Source organism: Dendrobates tinctorius, unplaced genomic scaffold (genome assembly GCF_039654945.1).
Source record: "Dendrobates tinctorius isolate UK_male_01 unplaced genomic scaffold, ASM3965494v1 ptg000250l, whole genome shotgun sequence".
Lineage (NCBI taxonomy): Eukaryota > Metazoa > Chordata > Amphibia > Anura > Dendrobatidae > Dendrobates > Dendrobates tinctorius.
Window position 1 is genome coordinate 25,692,816 of NW_027361917.1, and position 15,979 is coordinate 25,708,794.

Below are 15,979 nucleotides of genomic sequence, written 5' to 3' on the forward strand. Positions count from 1 at the left end.
GGTTCCCCCCTATTTTGCTAACCAGCCAGCTAAAACTCACAGCTGGGGGCTGCAACCCTCTGTTCTCAGCTTCAGCAAGGCTGGTTATCAAGAATAGAGGGGTCCCCATGCTGTTCTTTTAATTATTTAAATAAATAATTAAAAAACGGCATGGGGTCCCCCCATTTTGACAACCACCCTTGCTAAATCTAATAGCTGGGGGGGCTGGTATTCTCAGCCTGGTAAAGGGCCATTGATTTTGACCTCTCCAGCCTAAAACTAGCAGCCCAGAAAAGGCACAGCTACTAGATGCGCCAATTCTGGTGCTTCGCCCTGCTCTTCCCACTTGCCCTGTAGTGATGGCAAGTGGGTTTCATATTTGTGGGGTTGATGTCACCTTTATATTGTCAGGTGACATCAAGCCCACGGCTTAGTATTGGAGAGACGTCTATAGGACAGTTATCCATTATTGATCCTATAGTTGTATGGTAAAGACACAGCCACAATAAAGTCCTTTATTTGAAATGACACTAAACACCTGAATCCCTAGATCTCCTGTAATATAATTAAAATAAAAAAACAACAATATACCATACCTGTCCGTCGTTCTGTCCCACGCCGTAATCCATGTCTGGGGGATAAACAGTTTTCAACCTGGACGGTGCCAAGATGTGTCAGTCCAGGCTGAGAACCACTGGTGACTGAAATGCTGTGAGTAGTCCCATCAGCTGACACCAGTGACCGGAGGTAAAGTTTATACCTCCGATCACAGCTGGGAACCGCGGTTCTCTGACCGGTGGGGATAATTTCCCTGCCGATCAGAAGCGATGTTTGCTGCGCTGCCATGCACATAACAGCGCGACAAACACCCGATGCTTGGGCAGCCGAAGCCGAACAGTAACACGGACTACGTGGTGAAGTCCGTGTTCGGTGTCCGTGCCCGAATCGTAGGTATTTCATATTGGCGCCGAACTTTACTGTTCAGGTTTGCCCATCTCTATTAACCCTTAAAGAGGCTCGGAAATGGTTAACATTGCAAAGTGCTTGTAGAAACCAACAACTTTACTGACTAAACACTTCTGGTCCGTCCATACACAATAAATGTCCATCGTCTACTCTGCGGTGATGTTCTAAAATGTCACTGTAAAGTAGAGCAGCTGCCACTAGGTGAGCAGGGAGATTGCTGTCAGATACAGCCAGACTCCCCATAGAAAAGGCAGAAATGGTTTATTACTGTCACTGCCTTCCCTATTGCTGTATACACTGTTCTGAACAAGTGCCATGTATATAGCATAGGCATGCGATACCTGGGTGTATGGAGGGAACAGGAGCTGAGTCCTACTAGATCCACTCAGCTCTGCTATGCCACCTGGATCTTAGGGTAGATCATCACTATCTGATTAATGGGGACGCAACACCCAGCATCCCTGACAGTTATCTGTTTCCAGTGCCAGCTGCAGCCAGATGTGCTCAGTTGCAGAGCTACCGTCAACTGTATAGAGGCGGCAGGAGGGTACTGCACATCCTTTATTAATACAAGTTCTGGAATGGCCCATACCTGAACATAATTGAAAATGTGTGGGTTGACCTGAAGAGGGCGCTGTACATGAAATGTCCTCGTAATATGACATACAGTGGGTACAGAAAGTATTCAGATCCCTTTAAATTTGTCACTTTTTGTTTCATTGCAGTCATTTGGTAAATTCAAAAAAGTTCATTTTTTTTCTCATTAATGTACACTCTGCATCCCATCTTGACTGAAAGAAAACAGAAATGTAGAAATTTTTGCAAATTTATTAAAAAAAAGAAAAACTGAAATATCACATGGTCATAAGTATTCAGACCCTTTGCTCAGACGCTCATATTTAAGTCACATGCTGTCCATTTCCTTGTGATCTTCCTTGCGCTGTATACTAATTTAAATAATGGTGAATCTTGTGACACAGCCGAAAGTACACGTCACAGGAAGTGGAGGAAAGCAGAGAGGTCCCCTCCTTTTTAATAAATAATTAAAAAAAAAAAAAAGATAGTGTAGGGTCCCTTATATTTGTTAACCAGCCAGAGTAAAGCAGACTACTGGGACTGGTATTTCAGGTTGGTAAGTATCCAATATCCATGAACCTTACCAGCCTGATAATACCAGACCGCAGCAGTCTGCTTACCTTGGATGGTTAGAAAAAATAGTGGAATCCCCTCCAAAAAAAACAGCGTGGGGTCCCCCCTTATTTTTGTTAACCAACCAAGGAAAAAGCAGACATCTGCAGCCTGGTATTCTCAGATTGGTGAGGCCCATGGATTGTGTCCTTCACCAGCCTAAAAATAGCAGCCCGCAGCCACCCCACAAATGGCAATTGTGGCACTTTACCTGGCTCTTCCTGCTTGCATAGTGGAGATGGGATGTCGTGAAATCCCATCCACTATGCTGTAACATCTGGACGCTGCGGGTTTGATACTGCAGAGGTATGGCGCATCCTACCTGCAGCGTTTACTGACCATGGGAACATACCCTATGGCATCACATTCCATCATGACCCCTAAATCCACTTTGTTTATAATGAAGAAAAGCGAGATTGCGGGCTTGTGCACACATCGCAGATGCGTTTTTCTTGCCAAGAGATGCAGACATGGTGCTGAATTTTCTTGATTCATTTACTCAACATGTGCACATAGCCTTAAAATCTTGCTCACCTTTTGCAAGAAAAACTACTGGATGGGCACAAGGTCCCCCAAAAATGGTCATGTGTGCATAGGAAAAAAAATGGTTTTAGGAAGAGAATTAAAATATATCTATCTATGATTTTTTTTTTACTCCATTTGATCCATCATAAAGAATCTTTATTGCATACATATAAACTTCCTAAAGTTCATTTTTGTAATTCTAAAGATAATGGAATGAACATTAAGCACAGTAGTACAAATGTCAGCAGAATGCAGGCTCCATTTACAGCAGCCTATTCCCTGTTAATGATGTGGTAGATGAAGAATATTGTAAAATTGCTAGAGGTAGCACTGGAATCCATATATGATATGATGTGTGGGATTATGTGCTTTGATATTGTGTCTCTACAGATGGATTTTCCTATCAGGAGAAAAGGCAAACCAAACAAAGGAGGTGGCAAAGGACGTGGGGCTGGAAGAGGGGGCAGAAGAGGAGGTGGTAGTGGGCGAGGAGGAAATAGAGGAGGAAGATGTAGAGCTGAACCTGGAGGCGGAGGAGGAGGAGGAAAGAAAAGCTCTACTAAAGCATGGGATGATGGAGATGATATCTGCTTCTCCAGAAAACCAGAGAGGGCAGCAAAGTAAGAGGTTTCTCTGACACTATCTTTCCATAAAGGACATCTATCAGTTCCTACTGATAACCCACCTAACCTGTCTATACTGGCATGTGGCTCATCTAGCACAGAGATCTTTTATGCTTATTTGGATTTCTCAGGATTCATCAGATTGCCGATATCATATGATTCAACTGTCTTTGATCTGCATGCCCTTATAGATGGCTTAGGACGGTTGATTCTAGTAATAAAAGGTGCCCTTTAAATCAATCTTATGACCTTTGATCTTTCTTCTTCAGAGCACCGCTCCTCTGCCTCCCTGAATGGGGGAATGGTAAGCTTCTGAAGACTGGTGGTGTGTGCGGTTGGTTAGGCTGGTTGGCAGTACGGAAGGGTCTTATATTGCTGAATGAGTGGCCGAAGGCCAAAGCACTGATAATTCCCTTACTGCAATAGTCTAACTGCCCGTGCACAACAAGCAGCCCATCCGGCGACTAATTATCCTAGGTGCAGTTCCCTGACTGATCTGAGGGTAAGGGGGGCGCCGGAGAGCTGCGAGTTCCAAAGTGGAACTGAGAAAGTGGGATGTACATAAATCCCCGCAGTTCTTGAAAGGTTGTTAGCAGCGGAGGGGCATCCAAAATACCCCCCCTGCGATAAATTGTTAGGGCAAGATTAGCTTGCTGTATATTTTTGTCACATGGTGCCAGTGGTGGGATAACTAAGATAAGCTCCCACTGTGCTGTGATAGCCGTGTGCCGGCAGTGCGTCGCTTCCCTTCGTCCGCTGACACACCCGTGTCAGTGGTGGGATCGTGACGTATTGGTGGCACAGGGCGCGTTGGTCGTCGCAATTTGGGCAGCACGGTGTCTCAGTGGTTAGCGCTGCAGCCTTGCAGCGCTGGGGTCCTGGGTTCGAATCCCACCAAGGACAGCATCTGCAAGGAGTTTGTATGTTCTCCCCGTGTTTGCGTGGGTTTCCTCCGGGCACTCCGGTTTCCTCCCACACTCCAAAGACATACTGATAGGGAATTTTTAGATTGTGAGCCCCATCGGGGACAGTGATGAAAATGTGTGCAAACTGTAAAGCGCTGCGGAATATGTTAGCGCTATATAAAAATAAAGATTATTATTACTGGTATTTCAGACTATTGGCATGGTTGTACTGCTGGCCTAAACTGTGTGCTGCCCCATGCTGCTAGCAGAGGTGGCAGGAGCACACAGATTCCATGCAGCAATCCATGGACATGATTTGCAGGACTGATAAAAGTCAGGAGCTGGGGTGGAGGGAGGTGAGCAGCTAAGTTAACTGCTCTGTTGAAATCGATTGGCTGGTATGAAATGACAACACATAGAAAAAAGTAAAGTCCACTTCAAGCTTGTTGATTTTTATGCTCTCTAACTAATTGATGCAACTTAATAACATGAGAGTACAGTTTTTAAAGGGTTGTCTGCTCAAATGGTGTTCAATATCTGAAAAGCTAATTTCCTAAAAGTAATAAAATAAATCATACTTGCCTGCTGTCACTCTCCTAGATCCCGCACAGTCCACAACATGATCTGCGCTTTGGTCCCAGCGTTAAGACCCACAGCAATAAGACTTCATAGGGAAATTCAATCAATATGTAAAATATCTGCCAAGAAATCTTTTTTCTGCTTTTATTTAAATTTTGAAAGGTGCAAAATTTGAAAATTCCAATTTGAATTTTGATGTGCTGAGTGGTTTCCAGAATAGCTCCTTTCCTTGATAATTTGAGTGTTTACCGAGATCCAAAATTTTGGCCCAAAGTTAAATATTGCACTTCTTGTGTATAGATTCCCTACCACATCTTATATGACTGACTACTTATATGATTAGTTACAGACCTGGGCCGCGGTGCCGTGGGGGCAGCACGCACAGCACTCCTCTTCAGACTCTGCACATGACCTCTGAGAACCAAGAACGGTTGAAGGCTCTTTTGCGCGATCTTCAGGAGCCAGATCTAGATACTGTTGCTGAGTAAGTAGATATAGCCGTAAAGTGTATTTTATTTTACAGTTTAGATTTCCTTGATGAATGCTAAAGAGATGCTAGGTGACACTCTATAGTACAAAAATTATAATAAAAGTGGAAATTTACTGTCATACACAGTAATGTGGGCTCAGACTTGGAGGAAGACGGTGAATACAGCAGCTCTCAAGATGATGAAGAGGACAGCAATGGTGAAAATTGTGACGCAGATTCAGGATTTGATCTCTGGTCCTCCCCAAAAGAATCACTGGATGTGGCTGGGAGGCTTTCTCCAGAAGCTCCTGCCCAGATGTTGCCTGAAGCGGTCATATCACCTTTTGCTATTGGGAAACTATCTCGGTAGGTCTGTCAGTGTGCTATACTGCCTTCCATTAGGAATGAATTTGTAAGCAGCTATGCTTGGTTAAATGAGTTACTTAGGACGTATATGCTGATCACCTATTCTTAGCATAGTTCATCAATGTCAGAGTAGAGTGGGTCCGACTCCTGGTGCCCCCACTGATCAGCTGTTTGCATCTCCATAGCAGCTAGATGTACATATTGTACGGGACTAGAGCACAGGAAGGGCACTGTTATGGCCATTCTCATTTGTTACAGCACAGCTCCTATTTAAAGGGGTTGTCCTATAAGTAGTAACTTTTTGATGGGGGTCTGATCACTGCAACCCGCAATGATTGACATATTGGGGAACTTTTATCACTGTTAGGGCTCATACTCACTTGAGAGAGACTCATGAAAACCTGGCACTGCCGCCGACACTCGGACCGGAGCGTGCCCATACATGTTTCTATGCAGCCGCACACTCCGGTCCGAGTGCCAGCGTCAGTGCCAGGTTTTCATGCAAGAGACTTGCACGAGAATCATGCGAGTCTCTTGCAAGTGAGCATGAGCCCTTAGGGCTCGTATACAAGACCATTTAAATTAAGCGAGTGCTATCTGTGGTTTTGAAGGATAGCACTCATCCATGTTGTTCTATGGGGCTATGTACAGGTCTGAGGGAAAAATCTCCATGCACGATTTGCCTCCGAGATTCTGATGGCACTCGCTCATTCATGTCTGTGGAGTCGTGAAATAAATCCAACAGTATTGGGATGACATCCAAGTTCGGTCTGCTTTTCATGGACTGACATAATGGAGAATGTGGAGAAACTTTTTTTTTTTCTTCACCTCTGAGAAAATCTGATCCCACTCTTACCACACTCCCAATCGGATCATTTTTCTCAGAGGGAAAGAAAAACTGTTGTCTGCACCTGCCCTTAGAATTAATCTGCAGTGTGCATGGCTGAGTCTTGCTCCATTTTTTCCCTCTGGAGCTTTTGAGTGCTGCACTCATTCAGCGGTAGGAAATGACTGGGGCGGCAGTTGACGCCCGTCTTCCTTTGCCATTTTGTAAAGGAGGATGAAAGTTCCCGAGTCTGCCGATTGGTGGGTGTTCCACCATTGGAAGCTGCACCAATCAGCAAGTTATAACCTAGCCCTGTGATAGGTGATAACGTGTTAACCAGACAATGGGTATAAGTGAATGGGAGCTGAACTGCATTATTCAAGAATTGCCACTAAATATCGTACAGAGCCATGCTTGCATTCGGCTGTAGCAGGAGCTGCAAACAGCTGATCAGTAGTGGTGCTGCATGTAAGATGCCCACTGGTCTGATATCATAGACCTAGCCAAAGGATAGCTGATCAATATATGTCTTGCAGATCCACTTTAATACTATGCAATTATGAGAAATTCTAAATGTACTTGTAGCAGTCGCTAACATATCATTCTTGTTCTTTTATTAATAATTGCTTAAAATTTCTTTTTCTGTTTAATGTCTTATAGTTATGGTTTTGACCGAGAAAGATGTATGACTGCCTTGAGGACCCATGATGGAGATGTTGGCTCATCCCTTGAATATTTGTTGCTGCAGTGTTTTTCAGAAGCTTTTGGTATCCAGACAAAAACCCCACGGAGTGCTGATAACATTAGCACTGAAGACATCTTGGCCTTGCGTCAGGAAGAGACTTTTGTCCTCAGCTCCATATGTGGGGAGAAGTTCATTGAAAGAATACCAAATAGAGTATGGACTGTGGGACTTGAACTGGGTTATCTAACAGACAGGCTTCAGAAACCCCGAAATAAGGACCGTGCAAAAGATTTTGTGAATCCAATGCCTAATAATATCTGCAGGTTTTTCTTGAAAGGAGAAAATTGCCGGTTTGGGTCAAAATGTAGATTTAGGCATGAATCTCCAAAGCAAAATGTAAAGGATGAATCTCACCTAAGTGCTAATGACAATAGTTATCTGTATGAACTTGAAATTCGTTTCCCTAAGGATAACAAATATCCTTATCAAGCGCCACTGATAGCGTTTCATTCACTTAATGAGAACCTGCCAATGGGTTGCCGCTTGCACATGGCGGAGTACCTGTATGAGAAAGCATTGACTATTGCTGAAGCTGGGGAACCAGTTGTCTATTCTCTTGTCAGCTGCTTAGAGGATGAAGAAGATATTCTACAATTACTTGCCAATACACATCATCGATATAGTATCCCACCACCTATCATACGGCCAACATTTGAAATCAAGAAACCCCCAATAATTGTTAATAAGCCTGTTAACTCTGACAGATCATCTTGTGCTCCAGAAGGTATGGGAATGCTAATAGCCTTTGAGCGGCCATGTGCCCGTAAACTGACATACGCATCCAACAACCCGAGGATGTTGGGAGCAAATTTTTTTATCGTCGCTCTTATGGCATAAGGTTTGTATTCATTGTTGATGAGGATCCGACCACTTTTATCCCCATCAATTCTGACAATTCAGTTCTGACAAAAGCGTCTGTGTAAATGGATTGTAGTGTGAACGTGTGACCTCGGATCCATTCATTGTCTGTTGAAGCAACCCTGACACATGCCCACTACCTCCCCAATATACCCATAGAAATAAATATTTTGGTGGTCACTATTCACACTACCTTTCCTTTCACATGGGTCACAGAACCCCAGTTCTCATGCAGACTCCCTTCAATCATATGTTTATCATCTATTCTGTGGCTTGGTAATAAATGCTAGTCATAGGACAAGTCTGTCACCAGAATGTGATATGCTAATAAAATGTGTATCTGTTGATTTGAATGCTCACAAAATCTGATGACAAGCAGAGTAAAATGAAGCTAAACGTTTAGTAAAAAGAACTTTTTCAACATCATTTAAAGAAAAGCACTTGTGACATTAAAAAGTCACATAGAAAAAAAGAATTGCTGAAATACATAATTTTCTTTTCTTGGTAAAAGCCTTGCAATTTCTTTAGGAATTAATAAGGTCCCTGTTGTATTGCCACATGATATTCTTACCAGATACCAGTATGTCTTGTTTTCTTTTCTAGCAAAAAGAGAGTTCAATATCGTGAGGGAAGAGCTTAGTAAACTTACCCAGACTGATGATGATGAACTGGATGACTTGGAATCGGAGACTGTGGTGGTAGAAAATGAAAGTTATGTCAATCTCAAGAAAAAACAGGACAAAAAATACTGCAACCCCAAAGCTTTACTTACAGAAAATGCCAAGATCTGTAAACACTTCAAGACGAAGCGGGTAAGTAGCCCATACGTCACTGAACGCTCAGCGGAGACATTGTAAATGGCCATACATTTAATTTAAAGAAAAAATGCAAAGACAAATCTAGTAATGTATAGGCTAGTGATCAGCGAACGTGCTCTGAAAAGGTGTTATCTATGCTCGTGTGCTAACCGAGTGTCTTTAGCGTGCTCGAAAAATATATTCGAGTCCCCGCCGCTGCATGTCTCACATGCAAGGTTTGCCTAACAAACAGGCACCCTGTGTGTTGCTCTATGGTGCCCCCATACACCTACAATATTGTTACACTGTGGAAGAGCATGCCCTGCTCTATTCTTAAACTATGAGTTTGTAAAGGAAAAAGACTATGTAGCTTCTTAGAAAATCCAAGCTTCTCGGGTGCTTGGTACGGGCCAATAGCAAGCAACAGGTGCTGTATTTATACTGAAAATGGGAAACTCTATAGCCCTCACTTTTAGGGTGTTTGTATTTTCAATTAAGAAATGTCACAAACTTGAATTTTGTTACCAGGCTACAAAAAGTTATCAATCTATGCTGCAAGAGAGGATGAAGCTGCCAGCATGGGAGCAACAAGATTCCATACTGAAGAGCCTGGCAAAGCACCAGGTTTTGGTTGTATGTGGGATGACTGGGTAAGCCATGCATAGAGTTCCTAAAGAAGCCACCATGTCTTTTAGTCCAAAGTTCAATGCTTATTATTACTATGATTATTATTTCTTTCTAGATGCGGTAAGACCACTCAGATTCCACAGTTTATACTAGATGCTTCATTGCAAGGATCTGCCAACCTGGTTTCCAACATCGTGTGTACACAGCCGCGGAGGATATCTGCCATTTCTGTAGCTGAACGTGTTGCTCAAGAGAGAGCGGAGCGAGTGGGCCTCTCTGTGGGCTATCAGATTAGGCTGGAGAGTGTTAAGGTCAGCGCTATGCCAAGTGTCTTGGTTATGCTATTTGTACATTGTATTTTTGGCTTCTGATAAACACGCATGCCATATTTAATAGAAGCCTGTGACTGGTGGAGTTTGTGAATCATAGGATTCAATTTAAAAAAAAAAATCAACAAAAATTGTTTTAATTGTTACATGCAGTAAAGAGATAGAAACCTGAACACCAAAATGGTGATCAAATTGACCTTCATTGGTTGAGCGACGGTCGGTGGATGCAGCTTTCTTGGCACATACAGTAAACATATACTTGCCACAGTGCAAATCTAGATTACCATAAATGCCAACGATTGTGTAAAGTTGCTCGCAAGTTTAGGTAAATGCCATACATAATGTCAATCATTTATATGTGTTTTAGTTTTTTTTTTTTTTTTTTTTAAATCTGGGGGTATTTTTCTGTACATCTACTTAGAGTGAACTACTAGATGACGTGAGATCAGTATTTTTGGTTGCTTCATTGGGGAGCACAGGAACCATGGGTGAAGTCTGCTGACACTAACCATACATCTTAATAAAAAAGTTGGCTCCTCCCCAGTAGAGAAGATGTAGGCTGTGACCCAAAGGTTTCATAGGATGGATAACAGAGTGGACTGATGCATCTCTGTTTCACCCCACGGAGCAACGAAGCGTACAGCCTGAACTGTTAAGCCTGTATCCTTTCTCTTCAGTATGTCAGGACCGTATGCCTTGATGCAATCAGGTACTGGGGGTGGATAGTCCTTTGCCTTTTGATTACTGCCTACCCTCCTTAGTGTGGTGCATGTGCGCAAAGTAGAAGATGTGATGGTACTACTGTGGTTGTTTTTCAACGGTTGCAGCATGAGGGTCCTAAGAAAGCACCCAGGATTTCCCTCTTTGGCCACGCACTTCTTGGCTACCATCCCTCAACTCCACTCCTTTGCTATCTCTAAAGGTTAGTGAAGCAGATCCCTCTCCTTCCACCGAGACAGGATTCTTTAGAAGGGTTAAATGTATGGCTACATTTTTCTATAATCATGAAAAGTTTATGTTGGTAATGTATAAGCTATATGAACATCCAGATGGACTGTTTTACAGACGTAGATGTATGGAGATTTTGTATCCTTTGCCAGCAGAGCTGGTGGTGACCTGGTCCTCTCCTTCAGTGGTTGACACTATAGAGTCTTGTTTGTCTAAAACTACCAAACTCCCTCTTACAAAGGTAGCGGCACTGAAAAACCTTACAGTCGAACGTATTAAGTCCATGGCCAAGTCAGCGTTTGAAGCTGCAGGCTGTGCCCTATGCCAAACTTTTGGTGCCACTTCAGTTTGAGGGTAATAAAGCCTGGGCAATAAACCTGTGGCTGGGTGGAGATAGGCTACCAAATCGCTCAGGCTGAAAACTTTTTAGTAGTAGCAGCTGCGTGGCTCGGGCAGCGAGCAATATTGTTATCTGCCACATACTGTGGCAGATAACAATATCGTGGAATATGATCTCTCTTCCAAAAGATCCCTTACAGGCATTTCTTTTTTAAGGTGCGCACCTGTTCTGGACAAGATTATTCCTTATTTCACTGGCGGCAGGAGTACGTTACTCCCTCAGTACAGTTACAGCTCAGCTGCCCATTTCGGAGACACTGAGCTTATCAGTTCCATACTTTTCGTCATTTCCCACTAATTGTTGGTCCCATCCTCTAGGACAGTGTTTGGACTCCCCAGGAAAGACTAGGGAAAAGGGACTATTTTTCAAGCATGCACCATTTTGGCGACCGCATATATCATCACTACATGATAATCGCCAAAAGAACCAGTTTCTGCCGTATCGTCTTTGTTGGGCAGGAGTTATTAAACCGGTCCCGCCTATGTAAAGGTACAAGGGTTTCTACTTTAATCTGTTCATCATACCCAAGAGGAAAGGTTCAGTGTGGCCCAACCTTGAGCTAAGGCTATTAAACTACAGTAGAAGGTCCAACTGTGCCATTTCAGTGTCTCCCCTCCTTCACCTCAATAAAATCCCTGTTTTTTTTGCCTTCAGTGGACATTTAGGATGCTTACCTTCACATTCCTATCTTCCTGGCACACCAAAGATTTTTCCGCTTTGCAATCAACAAGGATCGTTTTCAATTTGGGGCTCTTCCCTTCATCATCCAGCCATACCAGAGGGATTTGTTAATCAGACAATGTTCTCATCAAGGCTCCTTCGTAGGCCGGGATCACACGTGAGAAACTCTGACGAGTCTCGCATGTTAATACCTGGCACTGCCGCCGTCACTCAGAAGCGGAGCGTGCGGCTGCATGTATTGCTATGCAGCCGCACGCTCCAATCCAAGTGCTGCGAGACTCGTCCGAGTTTCTCGCATGTGTGATCCCGGCCCTACTCGGAGAATTTGGAGAGTCTACATATTGTGTTGGGCACCTTGTCTTGCTTCAGGTAGATTCTCAACAGGGCAAAATCGGTCATCTGGGCCTTGAGGTGACCAGTGAAGAGTCCCCTCTGTCTCTACATGAGCATCCAAGAAAAGATGGTGGCGGCTTTCGAGGTAGTTGCTTTTGCTCCGTTTCATTTCAGACTCCTGTAGAATGCCCTTCTGTCTTGTTGGGACAGGTTAGTCCACTCTCTGGATGAGCCTGTCCACCTACCATTCCACGTCCGTCAATCTCTTGGATGATGGTTAACATTGCCCTGTTCTAATAGGGTAGCTCCGTCTACTCTATTCATTGGCAGATTCTGACAACAGATTTCTGTCTCCTCCGATGGGGAGCAGTCTTTATTCAGTTCTCCATTCAGGGTTCATAGAGACTGAAGAGCCTTCTGCCAATCAACTTACAGTTGCTCAGAGCCATCCACTAGTAACTTTTTCAATGGCAGCCCCTGCTTTTAGGTCTACCCATTTGGCATTCGTCTGACAATGCTACTGTGGTGGGATTAATATTCACTGCACACTCAAGTGGAATGACTTGCATAAAGAGTAAATTTTATTGTGATACAAACAATAGGCCAGGGAGCAGATTTACATATGCGATTTATAGGTTACTGTGGTGGCATATATCAACCATCAGGATTGTACTCGATAGCCATGGCAGAGGTTGCAAAGATCTTGGATTGGTCGGAAAACAGAGTGCCATTGATCTCAGGAATCCACCTACCCAGACTGGATAATTGAACTTTGGATTTTTTAAGCCACAAGGGGCTATCCGCAGTAGAGTGGTCGCTTCATCCGGAAGTCTTCAGTCAGATCTGTATTTGGTGGGGCACTCCAGATGTCAATCTACCGGACTGGCCTTAAAGATCCTAGGATGCAGACGTGACCACCTCCTGTTAAGATGCCCCTTGGGCTCTCCTGGACCATCCACATCTTCTTTCCCAGGGTCCACTCTTCCATCAGAATTCACGGTCGCTCAATTTAATGGTGTTACTGTTAAAGTTGCGATAGAGAGAGCCCTTCTCGTAGCGCATCTACCATCACACTTGGAAAAACTATTTTAGTTGGTGCGACATCTGCAACATTGCCCTATTTTCCTTCTATTTGCTGGTGTTTCTCACCTTTTGCAGTTAGGTCTGGAGTCGGGATTGGCGTTTAGTTCCTTCAGGGGCAAAGTTTATGCCTTGTTCACGTGAGGCCTCCTCCTTCCATCACTGGGATATCAACTTTGTTTCGTCCGGGCTTCATATTGTATCACTAACCTGTATCTTTACACCACTATATTTGGCAAGCTTAATATAGAAAAATTCAAGTTCTTTAAAGAAAAATCTTAATCAACTGCATTGACTAAAAGTTATAGGACAATTGGGTACTTGAGAAAGTGTAAACACATATAGTACAAAAAGAATCAATCACTTTTTTTTATTACATCATAAAATTATGAAAACCCAAAACATCATAAGCACAGCAAGGCACAACACAAAATTAAGAATCAAGGAAAAGACTTGGGAGTGCTGGGTGGCTTGGGGGGGACATCTGAAAATGGCACCTGAACATACCTAATGAACCTCTGTGTGTTAACTTTTTCAAAACCTATTTCTTAGTATCTGGTAAATACTGAATAGGCCAGGGGTTGCCTTTATGATTCAGATCTGAATATCTTCTGTTTTATTTGTTGTGGGTGGTGTTTTTGGTGATCCACTTCACGCCAGGCTTCCCAATTTCTCAATGCTAGCTTTATTTGCTGGTTCACTGCTATATTTTTGAGGCATGCATACGTCTCTATACCTATCTATAAGTATGCTGATCATATGGCAGGTTTAGTAGGCACCTACTTGGATCAATGATCGCTCAAGATGTAGCAACCACACCAGAAATCAATAGGACTATAGCTATTAATAAATGAACAATTAAGTCACTAGACAAGGCCTTCAAATCAAGAAACAAATTTAACTGGCGATGAAGACACAGCTCGTACATAGTGTGGTCTTTTCTGTGGTAACATACGGATGTAAAACCTGGATGATAAAGAAACAAGACAGAAGAATTGACTCCTTTGAAATGTGGTGCTGGAGAAAGTTATCAATACCTTGGATGGCAAGAAGAACAAATAAATCAATTTTGGAACAAATCAAGCCAGACATGTCACTTGAAGCAAGGATCACCAAGCTGCGATTTGCCTTCTTTGGACACCTCATACAAAGAAAGTAATCGCTGAAGAATGACATCCTGGTCGAAATAATTCAAGGAAGAAGACTAAGTTGAAGACCAGCAACCCGATGGCTTGATATTATCAAGATAATGGCAGACAAGACCCTGATGGACCGATCTAGGCTTGCCCAAGATCAACCTTCGTCCTGCAGCCGGCTTTAGAGACTGGCACCTCGCTAAACAAGAGGTCCCTCAGCCTGCCAGTAGAGCTGGAGCTCCTGCTTCCCGGTTCTTCTAAAGATATTTGGAGGTGAAGGGGAGGCAGTACAGTATTGTCTCGAAAGGCAATGCCTCTGGGCTAATGGTACCTTAATGCCAAAGCTGGACCGAGGACCTCATGTGTTTGAGGTTTGGGCTTCAAAGTTTGTCTTATGCCGAGCATGTTTATCCTCATTTTGTGGTTCAATAACACTGATGGTTTCACTCTTCTCCACTAGACCTGTATCAATCTAACTACTCCAGGTCTGTAGGAGTGCACATGGAGTTCATACAGAACATTATCTCTGTGTACGCTGCCCTCCAGCTGCACGTCATTAATTGGCTTCTTTGGGTGGGGATAGTCTGACAATTGTGTTGTGAAGGTTTATCCTGAATTCAGATGGATTACTGTTAAATGTAATTCTGAGTCTGGTCTTGTGTCTCGCACATTTAAGCACTGTTCTAGCCTATGTCTCTGTGCCTCGTAGTTTCTCATGGAACCTCTGTGCCTCGTGCCCCTCATGGCACCTCTGTACCTTTGTGCTTAGTGCACTTGTGTTTTGTGCCTCTTGCTTTGGGGCCTCTGGCTTGGTGCCGCTTGCCTCTAGCTTCGGTCCTTTGGCCTCATGCCTATGAGGGTGGGCCTCTGACTTCATGCCTCGTGCTTTCATCGAACTCACACTTTGCACTTTGTGTCTCTAGCCTCAACTTTGGTTAGAGTCCTTGTGTCTGTACCCAGATGCAGCTTCCTTTGCCTAATTTTCTGGAACTTGGTTTAGCCAAAGGAGCAGACATGCTTGGATTGGCCTATTATTTATTCGGTTTCAGAACAGGAGTCTCAATTCAGCTACTGTATAGTCAAGTTTTCAGATTTGGCCCTTAATGGCTAAAGTCAGGTCGCTCTTTAATAGTTATGGTTGAAGAGAGACATATGTCTATCGAGTTCATCCTATAACAAAAAAAATACTGTTCCGGAAAAATTTCCATGGGGTAGATGCTAAATTTCTCATGGTGGGGTGGGGAGATCCTTCCCGACTCCTCCATATATGGCAATCTGATTAGTTTCTTTGATCATCATCCTGTCAACAGATTCTACTCCCATAACCTGTAAAATTATATTCATCAAAGAAGGCACTTTGTATTTTTGTTTGAATCAACAGTACAGCTTCAGGTGGCAGAGCACTTGTATAGAGGCGGTATCAAATGGAGTCCATATGTTGTGGGAAAGGGTTCTTCCTACCAGCACTGAGTGTTACCAAGGTCCTGTGTTTGGAGCCAGATGCAGATATAACAAATCGGTTTGATTTTTTTCATAAAACAAAACCGATGGTAGGGACATTTATTTAGGCCACTTTCATCAATTTCAGAGTCCAAACTCCATGAGTGATGATCCATGCT

General features: G+C 43.4%; 1 protein-coding gene across 2 annotated transcripts in view; it reads left to right on the forward strand.

The window, feature by feature from the left end:
• Nucleotides 1-15,979, forward strand: part of DHX57 (DExH-box helicase 57) — a 91,301-nt gene that overhangs the window by 824 nt on the left and 74,498 nt on the right. For both annotated transcript variants that reach the window (XM_073557553.1, XM_073557554.1), the window contains exons 2-8: nt 3,049-3,278; nt 5,109-5,249; nt 5,382-5,600; nt 7,087-7,895; nt 8,633-8,841; nt 9,355-9,476; nt 9,569-9,764. In XM_073557553.1, the coding sequence (XP_073413654.1) occupies nt 3,049-3,278; nt 5,109-5,249; nt 5,382-5,600; nt 7,087-7,895; nt 8,633-8,841; nt 9,355-9,476; nt 9,569-9,764 (1,926 nt within the window). The remainder of the gene's footprint in view (nt 1-3,048; nt 3,279-5,108; nt 5,250-5,381; nt 5,601-7,086; nt 7,896-8,632; nt 8,842-9,354; nt 9,477-9,568; nt 9,765-15,979) is intronic.